At 43.2% G+C, this 19279-nt stretch overlaps 1 protein-coding gene across 3 annotated transcripts in view; it reads right to left on the bottom strand.

The window, feature by feature from the left end:
• TSPAN32 (tetraspanin 32) overlaps positions 1–19279 on the bottom strand; it is a 76691-nt gene that overhangs the window by 42087 nt on the left and 15325 nt on the right. For 2 of the 3 annotated variants that reach the window (XM_074954854.1, XM_074954852.1), the window contains exons 4-5: positions 15718–15765; positions 10566–10640 (exon numbers count right to left, since the gene is read on the bottom strand). In XM_074954854.1, the coding sequence (XP_074810955.1) occupies positions 10566–10640; positions 15718–15765 (123 nt within the window). The remainder of the gene's footprint in view (positions 1–10565; positions 10641–15717; positions 15766–19279) is intronic. The other variant, XM_074954853.1, reaches the window with a different exon arrangement.

The raw sequence follows: 19279 nt of genomic DNA, 5'->3' as shown, positions 1-19279 counted from the left end.
CAATATCTACAGGCAGCACTTATACGCTATTTAGTTTTAGGCCTCCATTTTCAGATGTGACTAGTGATTTTGGATACCTCTGTTTTTGGAAGTCTAACCTGAGATACCGTAGAAAAGCCTGATTTTCAGAAAGTGCTGAACACCACCTGCCCTCTGTAAATCAGGCCCCTTTAAGGTGTCTCATGTTGGGCAACCAATAATTTTGGGGCACCCAAAATCACTCGTGACATTTGAAAAGGATTAGGCTTTAATTTTTACAGGCATTTCTATGGTGCTCAGCACCCTGGTGCAATTTCTGACCAGCTCACTCACATTAATGAATTAAGCCTCAACACCCGAGTGTGGTAGGAAAAATATTGTCACAGTACTCACAAATATCTACACACATACTTCCCTCCAGACTCACCCCCACATATGGACCTTCTTACATATGCATACACGCAGAATACCTACCCATGTAGATACTGTAAGGTAGGCATAGTTCAGAACTAATATAAGTCAAAAATAGGTTATAACAGGCTTAATGTGGTTCTACTATATACATGGTTTTCATGCTCTAACTCAAAGTGCCTACTGATAATGAATTACAGCCTAGCAGAGCAGTTCTTGTATAAGCCAAAACAGCAACCATTATGCACTCAGTAATAGCTCATACTCAGCTACGTCAGAACCGGTCACTGAAAGTCAAAATATTGGGCAGGACAGCAGGGCTTTTTCTGAACAGTGCCATGTAGTTTTCAACTTCTGTCTGGACAGCCACCAGAAACAAGCAGAGGAGATTTTTAATGCAATGTCTTGTTATTGATTTATGTCATGGTAAAACACCTCGAGGCCCCAGTCAGGGCCTCCATTGTGCTAGTGTTACACATACAGCCCCTTCCACCAACTCAAAGGAGAATTATCTGAAAAAAAGATAGACACTGAAATACCCAGACAAAATATTATCGACTTGCCAGGGAAGGGACCAACAAAATTTCTCATCTAAATTCTAGAATAATGCCCAACCTGTAAGTGAGTCCCAACAATGGAGCTGCCAAAGTTGAGAACTACCTGTTTCTCCATGATTACCAAGCCTTTTTACTGTCCTCTGACTGATCCCTGCAAGCACGCTGCTACACCTAGAAGCCTCCAAGTGCTGTTTCCACTGAGATGGACAGACTCAAAGCCTTCCAGGGCTCATTAGTACTGAAGCATGTGAGCAAGCAGTAGCTGCACAGCAGAACAGTAGAGAAAAGTTTGCACCCCTATAAGGAAAACCCCAGCTCGGCAACAGCAATTGCCTATTTCTTAACCCCTAGCAATTAGTGGGGATGGGCTGTAAAGTCCACTAATGACTTGGGATGCTGTGGAGTGGAACCTCTGGGAGTTAATTCTCTATGCAAATCAGAATCCCTGGCTATCCAACATCACTGGCTAATGACAGAGCAGTCCTTTGCCAGGTGGAAGACCTCAAAAGTCACAAGTATGAAAAGCTGCAGCTTCAGCACATGACATTATAGTCTAGATGCCATTATGCAGGATACCACCACTCATCCACTCGCTTGTTAACCAAAGCCTGGTCATGTCCCTCAAAAGTAGTATGGAGTATGCATGGCATCCATGCTCACTAAAAGCCTTATTTCCACCCAGAGATTTCAGAGCTCCTCTGAAGTTGTTTGGAAAAAATGGGTCTGTATTGTACTAACATATATGAGTTAATCTAGATAATGGGTCTACATACTGTACTTTAATTCACAGAGATCTCAGAAAGATAGGTGTTTTCTATGAGGTTCAGATTGGGAGTTCATCCCCATTCCTGGCCCTCCTTCCCTTGCTTTGTATAACATAGACAGAAAAACAGCCATCGACAGTAGTGTGGCTGACATATACATCTTTATCTTGCTTACAGATCTCCTCCTAATTGGATCAACTTTTGCTGTTTTCCTATTTCAGTCATAATTAGGACTTCCTAGTCTACAATCCTGCAGAGCTGGGATTTACTCGGCTCCCATTTTCCAACAATCTTCAGGATTGCTTGCCAATGGTTTAAGTACTACTGATTATGCAATCATGGAACAGGAAATTTACAATAAGTGCGCAAGCAGCAAGGTAAAGATTTTAGTATTTGAGGGTCCATCATGAGGATTTTTATGGTGATTGGTTACTTCAGTTTTCTTCTCTCACACTACTTTTTTCCTTGTTAGAAGTACACGAATATAAACAGGTTAGAGACCTCAGTCCGGAAAGGCTCTAAGGCAACCCAAATGTAGGAAAGAAATTTAAAATACTGAGGGATTCGTCCCTTTAGTATAAATCACTATAACCTCAGATTCATGATTCTACATTACCCTTGTAAATGATTTAACTCTAAAAGCAGAGGGAACATCAAATCTGTGTGGAATTTATGTAACTTTGGGACAAAATAAGGGACATTTCAGAGGTATGGGTCATCCTTTGTAGAAAAAATATAAAACCAAGCAGATATGGAAGAGGTAGGTTCATCAAACTGAGTTACTGTGGTGATACAATACTCCCTGATCACATGTGATTCCATTTTCTGTAGATGGATCTTTAAGATGCACAGGGAGAAAAAGCATCCTCTTTTTATAGTCTTTGAAAGAGGCTTCTGTCTAGGACTGCTTCAAAATTTTCTGTTGAAACTATGTTTCGATGGAAATGGGGTTTTCTATTAACTGAAAATGTTCATGGAAAGTGTCTGCTTTCTGCAGAAAATTTCAATTTTTTGTCAAAAATCAACATGCCTAAAAACTGAAAAGTTTTTGGCCCCAAACCCAAAATATTTAGATTCGACTATGGAGTCACCATGCCTCATGTGAATTGTAATTCAGTTCTCTATGCACGGGGTACCCCTCTTGAAGTACTGGTCTATCTCTCATGATGCACAGCCTCCCCTCACGCAGAGGAGAGACCAATGTGCATCACAGCAAACGTAGTCTGACCATGCTCATGAAGGAGAATAGGAGGGTGAGGTACCTCAACTACAACTTCCATGAGACACTGCTGTGCCTTTTCCAAATTGAACTATTTTGACTTTCTATCAAAATATTTTGGTTTTTCCCTGAAAAGTTGATGTATTTTGTGGATAATCCCCACTTTCCAGCCAGCTCTACTTTTATCCACTAAAGTAGTCTGACACCCATTTGTTGATGTTGACTGGTAGCACCAACTCATCTAATATCCCAAGCACATACAAACTGGGCAAGATAAAAGGTTAGTGCCCAACCTTGAGGAAAGTGCTTTTAATATAGCTCTAAATAGTTGTGCAGCTTTTTACAAATGGACATAGTATCTGGGTTTGGCATTTTTTTTGTCTGCACCTCCAAAATCTGCTGTTTGATAAGATCAGCCTAGACTAGGCTCTTAGGAAACAAATAGTACCCATTTAAAATTTTGTTTTGAGAATATCTGAAAGAGTATGAGCCCGAAGTATCTTCTGTGTTCAGTCTGTCATTGAAATAGGCAGACTCAGCTCTTTTCTCCATTTTTCTCAGACTCATCACAAACAGGCTACTGCAGGAAGTACAGCCCATTTAGGAGATTTTCTACAAAGTGGATTGCGTTACCATATTTCTTAATAAGTCCTCTTATGGAGTGTATGTTGTGTGAAGGCAAAGTCTCTACTTACCTATAACTATATAGGTGGGGGTAACTGTTGGGAGAGAGTGAGCGCTATTTGACCATGTATTCATTACAAATACATTCAAAGGACGCTCTTCTACCATGTGTCATGTCCTTTATCCTGAATATCCCTTTTACCAACTCTACATTTTTAACAGCTGCTTTACCTATCTTTACCTTTAAGGCACAGGTGATCCCATAGTGATGCATAAACTGCTAGCAAGATTGGATCTTGGAAATGTTGAAATTTACCGTAGATTACTCCACGTTGCTGAGAAAACTGGATTCTCCCTTAATGGTGTAGGAAGCTGTGTATGATGGGAAAGGCACAGAGCACAGTAAATGGTGTGGCCACCTACTTTTCAATATTAAACCAAAGCCAGTGCAGTTGAACGATTTTACAATGTGTCTTGTGTGAAAGGCCATGTTATAAAGATAAAGAGTCTGGTAAATCCAGGTTTCAGCTCTCCAAGCTCTTTAAAGGATGTTGTGTGATAAGCAGGATTGTTTCCTTTTCTCACAGATACTGTGTGATTAGCAGATAAAGCAGAGAACTTCACTAGTAGCAGACTCAGTACATTATCCTAGGACACTTGTTCATTTTGACAAATTCAGTTCTGCCCATTGAGGAAAGAGAAGAAGCTGCCACCTCACAATGTGATTATAACAGACTGAAGGAGGAGGGGGCACACTTACTACATCTGACAAGGAATCGGGGGAGCCGCGGGGGAGCATGCTGACCCAAGCTAGGAAGAGTAGGGGTAGATCCTCACTGCTTTTAGTAGAGGAGAAAAAGCTACGCTTTCTTTCTGCTCTCTTACTTGCCAGTTAGATAAACTTACCTGGCAACAACTATGCCTAGCTGTCTCAGCAATGGAGAAGATATTAGATTGATAAGAAGGAACTGATCCTTTCTCTCACACCACTGAAAAGACAACTTAGAGCTGGTCAAACTATGAGAGGAAGAGGGGAGAATTTCAGAAAATCTGAAGTAGTTTTCAGTCTGCATGTTTTCCACATTCGAGATTTTTTTTGTTTCATTTCATCCCTCAATCTCCCCTTCTATTCCTTTTCTTACTGAAAATGGGTCAGAGGAAAAGTGAAAATTGGGGTGGGGTGGGGGGCAGGGGGACGGTGGACTGAATCCTTCATTTTCCCATTTGATCAAAAATACTGAAAATTCCTGAAAACATGTATTACCTATTTTGAAAAAAAAAAATAGGTCATTTCATCCAATGAAAACATTTTTGGTTCAAAATCCTCACTGAGCAGACATCAGAGCAGAAGCCTGGCACTTCCTATTGAAAGTGTGGCTTGGGGCAAAAAAAAGATAAGTGTGTCAGAGCAGTCTGGCCTGGCATACCCCCTTAACCACACCACAGCATGACATGCACACCTATCTCAATTTCCCCTTGCAAAATCCCCAGTAAATCCACTTCAGGCTGTCTTGCCTGAATAATACCCCTCCCTGGGGTCAGTGTATCACCAAAATACAGTTCATTAAATTCCTGACAGAAGTTCCAGACATAGTCCATTTCCCACATCCAGTGTATATAGTCCTTAAACCCCTTCCCAGAGTGCACCCCCACCACCTTCTCTGCCGGGAGTTCTTCCATATCACACTCCAGTATCTTCCGCTACACCTAGGCTCCTCATCTGTCCTCTTCTTCTGTCGCTCTGCCAGGGCAGCCACTTCAGCCCATGCAGCTGGAGGATCATAGAATATCAGGGTTGGAAGGGACCTCAGGAGGTCATCTAGTCCAACCCCCTGCTCAAAGCAGGACCAATCCCCAATTAAATCATCCCAGCCAGGGCTTTGTCAAGCCTGACCTTAAAAACTTCTAAGGAAGGAGATTCTACCACCTCCCTAGGTAACGCATTCCAGTGTTTCACCACCCTCCTAGTGAAAAAGTTTTTCCTAATATCCAACCTAAACCTCCCACACTGCAACTTGAGACCATTACTCCTTGTCCTGTCCTCTTCTACCACTGAGAATAGTCTAGAACCATCCTCTCTGGAACCACCTCTCAGGTAGTTGAAAGCAGCTATCAAATCCCCCCTCATTCTTCTCTTCTGCAGACTAAACAATCCCAGTTCCCTCAGCCTCTCCTCATAAGTCATGTGTTCCAGACCCCTAATCATTTTTGTTGCCCTTCGCTGGACTCTCTCCAATTTATCCACATCCTTCTTGTAGTGTGGGGCCCAAAACTGGACACAGTACTCCAGATGAGGCCTCACCAGTGTCGAATAGAAGGGAATGATCACATCCCTCGATCTGCTCGCTATGGCCCTACTTATACATCCCAAAATGTCATTGGTCTTCTTGCCAACAAGGGCACACTGCTGACTCATATCCAGCTTCTCGTCCACTGTCACCCCTAGGTCCTTTTCCGCAGAACTGCTGCCTAGCCATTCAGTCCCTAGTCTGTAGCTGTGCATTGGGTTCTTCCGTCCTAAGTGCAGGACCCTGCACTTATCCTTATTGAACCTCATCAGATTTCTTTTGGCCCAATCCTCCATTTTGTCTAGGTCCCTCTGTATCCTATCCCTGCCCTCCAGCGTATCTACCACTCCTCCCAGTTTAGTATCATCTGCAAATTTGCTGAGAGTGCAATCCACACCATCCTCCAGATCATTTATGAAGATATTGAACAAAACCGGCCCCAGGACCGACCCTGGGGCACTCCACTTGACACCGGCTGCCAACTAGACATGGAGCCATTGATCACTACCCATTGAGCCCGACAATCTAGCCAACTTTCTACCCACCTTATAGTGCATTCATCCAGCCCATACTTCTTTAACTTGCTGACAAGAATACTGTGGGAGACCGTGTCAAAAGCTTTGCTAAAGTCAAGAAACAATACATCCACTGCTTTCCCTTCATCCACAGAACCAGTAATCTCATCATAGAAGGCGATTAGATTAGTCAGGCATGACCTACCCTTGGTGAATCAATGCTGACTGTTCCTGATCACTTTCCCCTCATGTAAGTGCTTCAGGATTGATTCTTTGAGGACCTGCTCCATGATTTTTCCGGGGACTGAGGTGAGACTGACTGGCCTGTAGTTCCCAGGATCCACCTTCTTCCCTTTTTTAAAGATTGGCACTACATTAGCCTTTTTCCAGTCATCTGGGACTTCCCCCGTTCGCCACGAGTTTTCAAAGATAATGGCCAATGGCTCTGCAATCACAGCCGCCAATTCCTTTAGCACTCTCGGATGCAACTCGTCCAGCCCCATGGACTTGTGCACGTCCAGCTTTTCTAAATAGTCCCTAACCACTTCTTTCTCCACAGAGGGCTGGCCATCTACTCCCCATGTTGTGATGCCCAGCGCAGCAGTCTGGGAGCCGTTCTTGTTAGTGAAGACAGAGGCAAAAAAAGCATTGAGCACATTAGCTTTTTCCACATCTTCTGTCACTAGGTTGCCTCCCTCATTCAGTAAGGGGCCCACACTTTCCTTGGCTTTCTTCTTGTTGCCAACATACCTGAAGAAACCCTTCTTGTTACTCTTGACATCTCTTGCTAGCTGCAGCCCCAGGTGCGATTTGGCCCTCCTGATTTCATTCCTACATGCCCGAGCAATATTTTTATACTCTTCCCTGGTCATATGTATTCCACTCTTCCCAGTGGAATCCCCTCTGCCTCTCTGCCGGGAGATCATCTTTACTAGGGAGCATCCCTCACTCCCTCTGGCCCTCTCACTGTTCCTCTGAGTCCAGCTCTCTGGTGTGGAGATGTCCGTGGATAAGCCCCTCTGCTGCTTCCCTGCTTTCAGCCCTCTCATGTCCTCCAGCCCCTGGCTCTCTGGCTTGGGGAAATCAGCCAACAAACCCTTTTGCTGCTCTCTGTGCCTTCAACCTTCCTCCAAGGAACACCTTCGGCTTCCTTCTGGGACTTTCCACAGACCTGGCAGCTCTCACCTGCCCCTGATTCCCAGTCAGGCAGCTCTGATTCAGCAGGTCCCTCTCTCTCTCTCTCTCACTGGGTCTCGCCCCTCAGATTCTCTCCGGTCCTGTATAGCCCCATGTGCTGCCAGGACCTCTTAAATAGCCAAATGGGAGCTCCTGTTCTAGCACAGGGGAGCTGGACCTACTTAATTTATTTCATGTCATCCTGTGACAGAGTGACATGAAAATATGCAGGAAAATCCTCCCCCCAATCACAACACTCATCAAAACAATTTGGGGTTTTTTTTGTGACAAATATCTATATTAATTTGATATACTATTTTTCTTGTAAATCTAAATTTCCCCCTCCCATTATGTCTGAAATAAAAAATGTCTTTAAAATACCCTATTTATGTAGTGGAATTACTCAAGGCCAACAGCATGCATCTCTGAATGATTTCTTGTCTCGTAACACTGGATTTTTTTTAAAAATCTCTTAACACAAGCATATTTCGCAAAGGCATCCAAGCTGGGATGTTGTGATCTTGGCCTCCTTTCTGCGTTGATTAATGCTAAACATTTTCTTACGAAAAAGTCACTGTGTGGCAATGTTAATAGCTTTAACTACAGCTACGGAAAATACACAAAGACCATGCAAAAATCCTTTTTACAGCCTTCTCAGTGCACTCAGTACTGATGGGCAACACATTCACGATCGCAGGCAATGGCCTCTCAAATACAGGCTGACAAATGGGTGGTGATTATGTGATATTAATAGATCATCTTTTAATGACCCATCCAGGTGACCCTCACAGGAATTTGAACTGCTGCAGACTTGGGATGCTCAGAACACATTTTCCAGGCCAGTTGTAACCTGCATTAACCTAGCGTGGGTCTTTGTTTCCCTCTAGTCTAATCCTGCCAAAAAGGGTAGTTTTTCAGTCCTATTTTGAGGTCTGAAGAAAACAACCATGCAGTCACATGCCAGGATTTAAAGAAATTGTTCTGTGTCACATCAGAAGGGTAACAATTTCTTCCAATACCATACGAGTTCTCTAAAAGATTGCTCACAGGATTATTCTAATCATTCATCTCTAACATGGAACTAACTTAAAGGCTTTGATGATTACTCTGCGTACCCAGGTTCTGGGAAATTATTAATTGGAGTCTTATTCCATTTGACTTCTTCAGAGCTCATGTTACAGGTAGCAATAACTCTTAATGAAGCTTCTGCATTTCATTGGTTGGCTTTAATCACTAAGGAAATAAAGGCTGGTTCCAAATAGAGTTACTGACATTTTAAAACCATAGTAATTAAGCTATCTGGATTGTTTGGCAAGCTAGGTTCAAGCAAACGATATCTATTTGAATATGGCCAAATGTATATTCATGCATCCAGGAACAAAGTATGTAGGGTGCACATACAGGATGGTGGGCTTTGAAAAGGACTTGGGAGTCACGGTGGATAATTAAAACTCCCAGTGCAACATTAGGAGCAAAAGGGCTAATGAAATCCTTGGATATATGAACAAGGGAACATCAAGTAAGAGGAGGGAGGTTACATTACCTCTGTAACTGGCACTGAAGTGACCACTGCTGGAATACTGTGTCCAGTTCTCGTATCCACAATTCAAGAAGGATGTTGATAAATTAGAGAAAGTTCAGAGAAGAGTCACGAGAATCATTAAAGGATTAAGAAAGCAAACACTCGAGTAGCTCAATCTGTTTAGCTTAACAAAGAGACTGTTAAGGGGTGATTTGGTCACAGTCTATAAATACCTACTTGGGGAATGAAATTTGATAGAGGACTCCTCAGTCTAGCAGACTAAGGTATATGATGATTCAATGGCTGCAAATTGAAGTCAGACAAATAAGGAATGGAAATAAGGTGCAAATTTTTAACAGTGAGGGACCACAGGAACAATTTACCAAGGGTCATGGTGAATCCTCCATCCCTAGACATTTTAAAATCAAGATTTAGAAAAAAATCAAAAAGATATACTTCAATGAAATCCTGTGGTGCAGTTTACAGGAGGTCAGGCTAGATGAATATCACAATAGTCCCTCGTGCCTTTATAATCTATCAAAAAGTGTTCTGTTGCTTTAAGAGTGAACTGTGCTCTCTCATTACAGGAAAAAGTCTCATGGTCATTCATCCTGTGTTGTTCTCCTGGCAAACTAGTTTTAAAACCACCCACCATGATTATCGCCCTAAAGGGAAGAACTAGTAGAATCAACTAGATCATAATCCACAAAACGTAATGTTTAATATCACCCACATTCAATTCATTGACCAGGTGCCACTGCAGTCTAGAGCACTTCAGGATTACAAGGATTAAGCAGAGGTGAAAGGTACCACGGGGAACTAAGCATCAAACTCTGACTCGTCAGCTTCTTCAGTCAGTAGACCACTTTGCAAGGGAAAGATGATCTCATTCCCCCCTCTGACAATCCCACTACTTGATTCTCAAAATGGTACATTCCACATAGAGAACTGTGAATTCATGGTCCACAGTCTGAGAACAACTGTTCTTGTAAAGATGGTCTTCCAAATGAGACCCAGTGCAATATCTTCCTGAGTTTACAGACAACATGAAATGACGACTCCAAGAGCTGTGAACTGACCCTGATTCATTCATTTCAATGTGGTGGTGACCCAAGAATGATATTCAAGTTGATGGTTTCACTATTTCATTGCTGACAGTTTTAACAAACACATTAGCTGGATGTTTCCATCTCCTGAATATCATTGCCGATAAAGGAAAATTCAGAGTGGCCAGAACCTATCCTCAATCTTTTTGCAAAGCTCCCAATTGACATTAGTGGGAAGTAGAACTGGCTGAAATTGAAAAGTTTCTGAGACATAACATGGGTTTTGAAAGGAGCAAACATTCTGGCAAAACGTTTATGTTCTTCTGTGTTTTTTACAGAAATTATTTGAAACAAAATCTCCCCTCCCCCCCGCCCCCAAGGTGTTTCTTTTTTGGTAGCAGTCATTGCTATAGGATCACCATCTGATGACTGATTCTTGGTATTTCTTAGTAAGAAACACTTACCTCACTGTTGTTGGTGTATCTCCAGAACGCAGCCTGTATCAGTGCACAGAAAACAATGGCAAAACAGAAGAATCCCTGAGGATAAAGAGAAAGCACTGTTACTTGCAGCACTTCCTCTTAGGGGCTGAAAATATTTATGTGAAAACACAGTAGGAGAATAGTTAATTATATTGGCTTTGGCAGGTTTAATGCAAGTCACAGTTAAAAGTTAACTTCTTTTAAACAACCCTCAAAATCTCAGTCACTTAAAGGGAGCCAGCTACACAATGGTTTTAAAATTCCCTGGCAGGGACCATAACTACACAATGGCCTTTAAAGGATGTTCAGTAGAAGAGCATGTTGTGTACTATAAAGTTGCTAACCTATTGCTTTAGGTTCTACCAAAAAAAAAAAGTGAAATTAAGAAATTAGATTTAAAACATGGTTCTATTCTGAAGTGAGACTATGTGAAAAACTGCACCTTCCTACTCAAGAGATCCAAACTCCCCGTGTGTGTTCAGAGCCTGTCCGCTCAGTAGAGAGAGAAAAATATTAACAGTTTTTTGCCTCAATAACACTGCAGAGCCAACAGCCATGAGAGAGTGAGCTGGATTCTATTCTGGCCTGTGCTTCAGAGTTGTTAACTGAGTTCCAACTGCAAAGCCAAGCTGATTCTTACTGACTCCAGTCGGGGTTGTGCAGGTGTAGGACTGCACAGGTGTAATCAAGGTCACAAACTGACCCAGAATAGTATGGCTAGTGATAATGATAAAGAAGCCAGAAAGAATGCAGGCTGGCTTTCCTATTCTTGATAAAGTTTACAGGGCTGGCTGTTAGAAAACCCATCTCTTTAGTTGCAGAAACCAAACCAAACCAAACCAAACCAACACTATTTGGAGATTGAGTGAAATGCGGGATGCCTGTCATAAGGATAAGACCAATGGATCCTGCTTACCTAAAAGGAACATGACAGTAAAATGTTTAAAGCCCAATGGATCCTGAAGCTGAATCCAGAATTTCATTGAAAACTAACATTTTGTGAAAAATTGTCAACATTTTAAACATTTCTTCTCTTTTTCGGAAATTTTTCTATGGCTTCATTAAATGGATGTTTTAATTGAAATGTTATAAAATATATCTAAAAAATGTTGACATTTTTAATTTACCAAAACCCAGCTTTCAGGAAGAAACAAAAAAAGTCGATGTTGTCAATACAATGTGATAAAAAATATTGATTAAAAATGTCGCAAACTTTTGCAAAAAATGGAATATGTTTCCATTTTGAACCCTGAAAAATGAAAACACTGACATTTTCTGCAAAATCATTTTCATGTGTTTTGACCCTTTCTAGCGTGAAGTACTTCACGCTATAACATTGAGAAAGCACCACATACATTCTCAGGGTTTTGTTCCGAGAACAGGACTTCTGTGCCTGTGTTTCTGGACTCAAGATTTCCCTGTTTACAAGCTAGGCCTGTTTGGGTATGAGAGACTCCAGGAAAACATTGGCGTAGATTATTAAGAACCAGCTTGCATTTTTCTATGTACAAAGTTATACAAAACTGACTACGTGGGCTGTCTTTACATGGTCCATGTGTTTAGTGCATGCCCAATCTCCTCTTTCTGTCCTCAAAACTGATCAAAATGTTTTCTTTGATGACAAGTGCCCTTTCTGTAAAATAAATGAAAAAATTCTGGTTTTTGACAAAAGCCAAAAAAACTAATTAAGTTTCCTGCTTATTTATATGTGGTACGCTCTGGTGCTAACAACTTGATATTACTGACCTACACCTTAGAGCTTGCCAGGTTCCCCCAAAATTCCTTCACTATGGGATAACTCCATCCAGCAATTGGATATTGTCCTCCTATTCCAGCTTTTTAGTTCAATTCATTCTGGACCATGAGTATCTACTCTTCCAAGCCACTCCTGTCTAAATTAATAAAAGCTCAAACCAACATAGACGTAAAGGAACAGGTTTCTTCCTTTGTTTCCTCCCCTGTTGACATAAGTCTGTTTTTCTATATTGTGGGAAATGAACTAAAGGTTTGTGAACCAGTTCGTATGTTTGTTATTGTGATCAAGGGCAGGTCTATACTACGGCAGGGATCAATGCTCTGAGCTCGATCCACTGGCAGTCAATTTAGCGGGTCTAGTAAAGACCTGCCAAATCAACTGCAGATCGCTCCCCAGTCGACCACTGTACTCTACCCGCGACGAGAAAAGTAAGGTAAGTCGACGGGAGATTTTCTCCCATCGACCCCCCGCGATGTAGACCCCGCGGTAAGTCGACCTAAGGTATATCGACGCCAGCGATGTTATTCACGAAGCTGGAGTTGCGTAGCCTAGGTCGAGTTACCATGGTAGTGTAGACACAGCCTAAGTCAAGGTCCCCCCACCTCAGTTGAATCCTGACAAATACATAATTGAAATCAGACTGGCTCACCTGTCCGTTAGTATTGTTAAAATAGGTATTAGAATTATAAGAATGTGTTTAGACTTCATGGAATGCTTGTCAATTGCTGACTGCATGCATTAATTTCACTTAACATCTGTATCCCATATTATATAAGGTAATATTTGAGTGTTGCATTGTAAGCCCTGCAACTGTATCAATCACCAGACAGGAGAGAGACATTAACTAGTGTAAAGTGCTGATCTCTAACAGAATGTGTTACATCCTGGCCAACAAGGAGGCCCATCAACACCAGATGGATTAGAGTGGAACATTAAAGAGGACAAAAAAATTTGTTGTTAACTCTCATCCCTTCCCCCCACCTCCCCACCATGAAGATGAGTCTTGCAAGTGAATTCCTCCCATCAGCTGAGCTTGCAGCTCAAAGCAGGAGGGAAGGTAGGGAATAAAAACTCCTAACAAGAAGGAACTCTGGGCCTGTCTGCACATAAACTGCTACAGCAGCACCTCTACAGCAGCACCACCGTCGTGTTTCAGTGAAGGCTTTCCCATCAGCGCAGGTAATCCACCTCCTAAACAGGTGATAGCTATATCGACGGGAGAATTCTCCTGTCCACCTAGCGCTGTCTACACCGGGGGTTAGGTCTGTTAAGGGTATGAAAAATCCATCCCTGAGCGACACAGTTAGAGTGACAGTTATGCTGACCTAATTTCCTAATGTAGATGAGGCCTGTATCTTTATGCTGCCCGGACTCAGGGCAGCGGGGGGGCGCAAGGATTACTAGGTAGAAGCAAAACCTCGGTTAGTCCTAAAGGACTATATAGAGTAGGGGTCGGCAACCTTTCAGAAGTGGTGTGCCAAGTCTTCATTTATTCACTCTAATCTAAGGTTTTGCGAGCCAGTAATACATTTTAACGTTTTTAGAAGGTCTCTCTCTATAAGTCTATAATATAGAGCTAAACTATTGTTGTATGTAAAGTAAATAAGGTTTTTAAAATGTTTCAGAAGTTTCATTTAAAAGGAAATTCAAATGCAGTTCTTATCAGTTTAGTGTGATCCTTGCCCTTGCTTTTCCTTGCTGAGTTTTTCAATGTCTGGCACGTATTTGGATACTTTAAGTTGCACACAGGCTTCTGAGTGATCAGTTGTTAATCGGTTCCACGAGGGACACAGGACAGATTTCATGTGTGAAAATACCTGTTCACACAGGTATGTGGATCCAAATGCTGAAAGCATTGCAAATACAATTTTCTTCGAATAGTTAAATTTCACTGGCAGGGACATCCAGCAGGTCAGAATAGAGGCCCCATGATCTCTCTCAGTAACTTTAAGAGCAGTCTGCAGATCTCCAAACTTTGATGCCCACAATTCTGACCTTTTTAACTGAATGAGCTACATTTCAAAATCTTCAACACCCTTCCACTCAAATACAGACAAATCCAAGTGGCTTTCGTTGAACTTTTCAGGTTTAATTAGAAAAGAAAGCATTGGACCAAATCACTGGAAATCTTGAAATCTGTCAAAAAATTCTGATTCCAGTTCTTGCATATACATTCCAATCTCATCGACACTGACAGTGCAACATGTCAATAGCTCTTTTATGTGTTGGAAGTAGCAGAAAGTCAAAGTTCGAATATCCCGAGAAAAAACTGCTGGTTTTACAACAAATGCCTTCCAGGTTTCATAAAGATCCAGAACCATTTGCCCTGAACCCTGGAGACGGAGGTTGAGTTCGTTTAGGTGAGCGGTGATGTCAGTTAGAAAGATGAGCTTACACAGCCATTTGTCATCATCCAGTTCGGGGTAGTTTTGTCCTTTTTCTGACAAAAAGGCATTGATTGCATCAAAACAGTTTACAAAGCGCACCAAACCCTTGCCCACAACCTAGCCACCAAATGTTGCTGTGACGTGAAATGAACGGACATCTAACTTTGCTTTCTTAGGAGCTGACATTTTGTCAAATGTACCCCTCAACTTACAGTGAGAAAAAAATCGCGACAAACGGCACGCACAACATCAAACGCAATGGGCTGTTCCACGTGACGTGATAGTGATGGAAGCAGCAAATCAGGACTTAAAAATATCCCAGTACAGTGGCACTGCAACAATTTTTAAGGTGGGGGTGCTGAGCTGCGCCCCTTCTTGCCCCTGTCTGCACCCCTCACTGCCCCAGGCTGGGGCAGTGGGCCATAGCTGGGGGCAGCTGCAAAGTCCTGGGCTGGTGACCAGGACCTGGGGCCAGCAGTGGAGTGCCCGGGACCAGTGGCTGGGACCTGGGACTGGAGGCGGGCTGAGTGGGGGCCGGTGGACGGGACCCCGGGTGCCAGGGGGCCAGCAGTAGGACCCCAGGCCGGGAGCAGAGCCCCTGGGACCGGTGGCCGGGACCCAGGCAGTGTGAGTGCCACTCAAAATCATCTCGAGTGCCGCCTTTGGCCACGTGCCATAGGTTGCTGACCCCTGATATAGAGCTTGGTTTTCATAGACGCTTCTATTCTTTTTGAAATTTAAGATTGGAACTCATTTGTGTGTGTGTATGTTTACCTGCTTTAACACTGTATATAACTCTCATTTCCTTTTCCTATATAGTAAATCTTTAGATAGTTTATTACAGGATTGGCTACAAGCATTGTCTCTGGTGTGAGATCTAAAGTGCAATTGACTTGGGGTAAGTGGCTGGTCATTTGGGTTTGGGAGTAACCTGACTATTGCTGTGATACTTGGTGTAAGTGACCATCTATCACAAATATAAGCTTCTTACCTGAGTGACAAGACAGTTCACAGGTTTCAGAGTAGCAGCCGTGTTAGTCTGTATTCGCAAAAAGAAAAGGAGGACTTGTGGTACCTTAGAGACGAACCAATTTATTTGAGCATAAGCTTTCGTGAGCTACAGCTCACTTCATCGGATACATCTTAAAAAATCCACGCCATACGGCTAAATGCAGTGCCTTGCATAATGACAGGTTTCAGAGTAGCAGCCGTGTTAGTCTGTATTCGCAAAAAGAAAAGGAGGACTTGTGGCACCTTCGAGACTAACCAATTTATTTGAGCATAAGCTTTTGTGAGCTACAGCTCACTTCATCTGATTCAGCTGTAGCTCACGAAAGCTTATGCTCAAATAAATTGGTTAGTCTCGAAGGTGCCACAAGTCCTCCTTTTCTTTTTGTGAAGACACTTAAGAGTACTGTAGGGAACGGTCTGTGTCATGTTTAGGCTGTTACAGCACCTCAGGAGTTTACACATGATCACTGGTTGGTGAAATCGAAGTATAGAACTTACAATCAAATTTGGGGTTTGTGTCCTGGTTTGTAAGAGTCTGCCCTGAGGTTGGCACTCATGCTTTTGAATTACTGCAGGACAGCTTGACAGTTATAACCCCAGGAATGTTTTTCACGGGATTATGTTTCCTGACTTGCAACTCTTCTCTGCCTGTTCAAGTTCAGAGACATCAGGCTGGATTCTCTGGCTTACTCCATTAGCTTTGTGGTGCAGGGATGGAATCCGATCACAACACAACAGATTCCCTTTGACTGTAGGGGAGCCCTCAGTATGTACAGAGCTGGCGTAACTGTTCCTATGCCAGTCACCACACTGTGAGCAGGGAAGGCTGTGGCCAGAGCATCGTTGGGGACCCTTACCAGCTGCTAGTAGAAAGAACAGCCTTCCATAACTAGTTCCATTGTGGCTTCCTCCCCTCTTCTGCACGGAGCGAAAATTCAGTACAGCAGATAATCTGGGCCATCATTTGTTTTTAAGGAATTAAACGATAATCATGGGGGAGGAGGGGGGGAAAGATACCCAGCCTTTCTAAACCTCAGCCATGCAGTGCATTAGCAATAGCTAGTCAGTTGACTACAACGACCCTCAATGCAGTTTTGGCAGCAGGGCTCAAGCACTAAAAAAGAAGAGCCAGAACTCATGATTTCAAGAAGAATACGTTATAACAGTACCCGAAAGTGGCTTTTAGGAAAATTCCAATATTTTTAGCATGAATAATCATTGGTTTACTTTACAGTTATCCAAGGTACTGGAATGCTGCTTCAGCTCCCCCCAAAAGTGCCAGAATCACTCATGCACTGTTTTATGGTCAGTTTTCAGGGAACAAGCACACTTTGAACTGGCCAGATGAGGCTTGATTTTGTTATTAATAAGGCTTCCAAGAATCAGGTACACACCTTTGTTCAGGTAGGACTATGCACCTCTGTAAACCAATCCAGTGCTCTACTGACCTGGATGAATATGGCAGAAGATGATGAAGGGAGTGGACTTTGAAAGAATTTGATATAGGACAAATGCAATCTATATGTTTCACTTTGATCAAGTTAGAGTCAGTCTGGACAGTGGATATTGCACAAATCGCTTGCATTTCTCCTTCTGGCCTAGAGATGGCAGATTCTCTGTAACTTGAAGACTTTAAATCAGGGGTGGACAAACTTGCTGGCCTGAGGGCCACATCTGGGTATGGAAATTGTATGGCGGGCCATGAATGCTCACAAAATTGGGGGCTGAAGTGCAGGAGGGGGTGAGGGCTCTAGCTGGGGGTGAGGGCTCTGGGGTGGGGCCAGAAATGAGGAGTTCAGAGTGTGGGAGGATACTGTGGGCTGAGACCAAGGGGTTCAGAAGGCGGGAAGGGGATCAGGGCTGGGGCAGGGGGCTGGGGCATAGAAGGGTGTCAGGGGTGCAGGCTCTGGGCAGTGCTTACCTCAAGCAGCTCCCAGAAGCAGCGGCATGTCCCTTCTCCGGCTCCTCTGCAGAGGCACAGCCAGGCGGCTCTCCACGCTGCCCCATCTGCAGGCACCTCCCCTGCAGCTCCCACTGGCTGCAGTTCCTGGCCAATGGGAGCTGGGGGGGGCAGTGCTTGGGACGGGGGCAGCATGCAGAGCCCCCTGGCTGCCCCTATGCATAGGAGCCACAGTGGGGACATGCTGCTGCTTCGGGGAGCTGCACAGAGTGGAACAAGCCCCTGACCCTGCTCCCTGGCTGGAGCGCCAGAGCAGGGCAAGCCCTGGACCCCGCTCCCCAGCAGGAGCTCGAGGGTCAAATTAAACATCTGGAGGGCTGGATGTGACCCCCGGGCCGTAGTTTGCTCACCCCTGCTTTAAAACATGATTTGAGGATGTCAGTAACTCAGCCAGAGTTATGGGTCTATTACTAGAATGGGGGGCGTGGCCTGTGGATTCTGTGGCCTGCGATGTGCAAGAGGTCAGACTAGAGATGATCCATGATGATCCCTTCTGACCTTAGAGTTTATGAGTCTATGAGAATAGGTCAAAAATGCACAGTATTACTGACAATATTTCAGGCTCTCCAGGGCAACTATCTGACACCATGGATTGTGAGGTCACACAGTGTCCAATAAGCCGCTGAAATATTATAACACACCAGACTTTCAAAGCCTAAAACTATAAGGCAAGTAGACAGAAATGCTGTCATGTGTCAATACAAAAAGCTATACAATGTGATAGCTTGGAGAAGGAGGCTCAGCTATAGCAGTTAAACTTCCCTATGGACTAGCCACCACTAGTTCTTGATTTCTTTGTAGGCTTTAACAGAGGAGCCAAGAGAACCTGCGCTGGGAGGGTGACCCACGCGTGTCCCTTTGCTAGTGGAATCAAAGCTGGGAATCACAGCAGTGACTGAACTATCTGTTGACAGCGCCTGCAAGGAACTGCAACAGTGTGCAGAATATCTGGGTAGAGCCCCGGAGGAGTGATGTCATGGCTCTGAGACAGAGCCAAAGACAACACTGCCCCTCTATGCTCTCCTTTCTGAAGGGACAATTCTCCACAACTCCCCACAACTGGATCATAGCAACAAACCGACTGTACAGTGGTGAAATTTTAACCCTTGAAAGCATAAGAGAACCGAAGTCAGGAATGAAATCTAGAGGAGAGATTGACAGGCTGTTCCAAGACCTGTTCCGATTACTACTCACTAGAGCTGGTCACATTTTCCACATTTTTTTCCACAATGAAAAAAGGACGCTTTTTTTTTTTTTTAAACAACCCACCAACACTTTTCGTGAAAGATTATCAGCTTTTCCTGTTTTGGATGACATTTTCCAAGGTATTTTAACTCAAATTTTTACTCAGTACCAATATGAAAATATGGTTTTCAGAAAATGAAAAAAAAAAAAGATTATGAAAAAGGTTTCATGAAAAATTTCAATAAAGATACTGAAAAAAATTCATAACCTCCCCACCCCTGCCAAAATTGGTACATTTTCAATGCTGCCAAATGGAAATAATTTCAAAATGTGGCACAAAATCAGTTTCTGCTTTCCCCCCAAACTATTATACTACTCATAAAAATCTCTCAAATGT

Source organism: Natator depressus, chromosome 6, assembly GCF_965152275.1.
Source record: "Natator depressus isolate rNatDep1 chromosome 6, rNatDep2.hap1, whole genome shotgun sequence".
NCBI lineage: Eukaryota > Metazoa > Chordata > Testudines > Cheloniidae > Natator > Natator depressus.
This window is presented reverse-complemented; position numbering and strand designations above follow the sequence as displayed.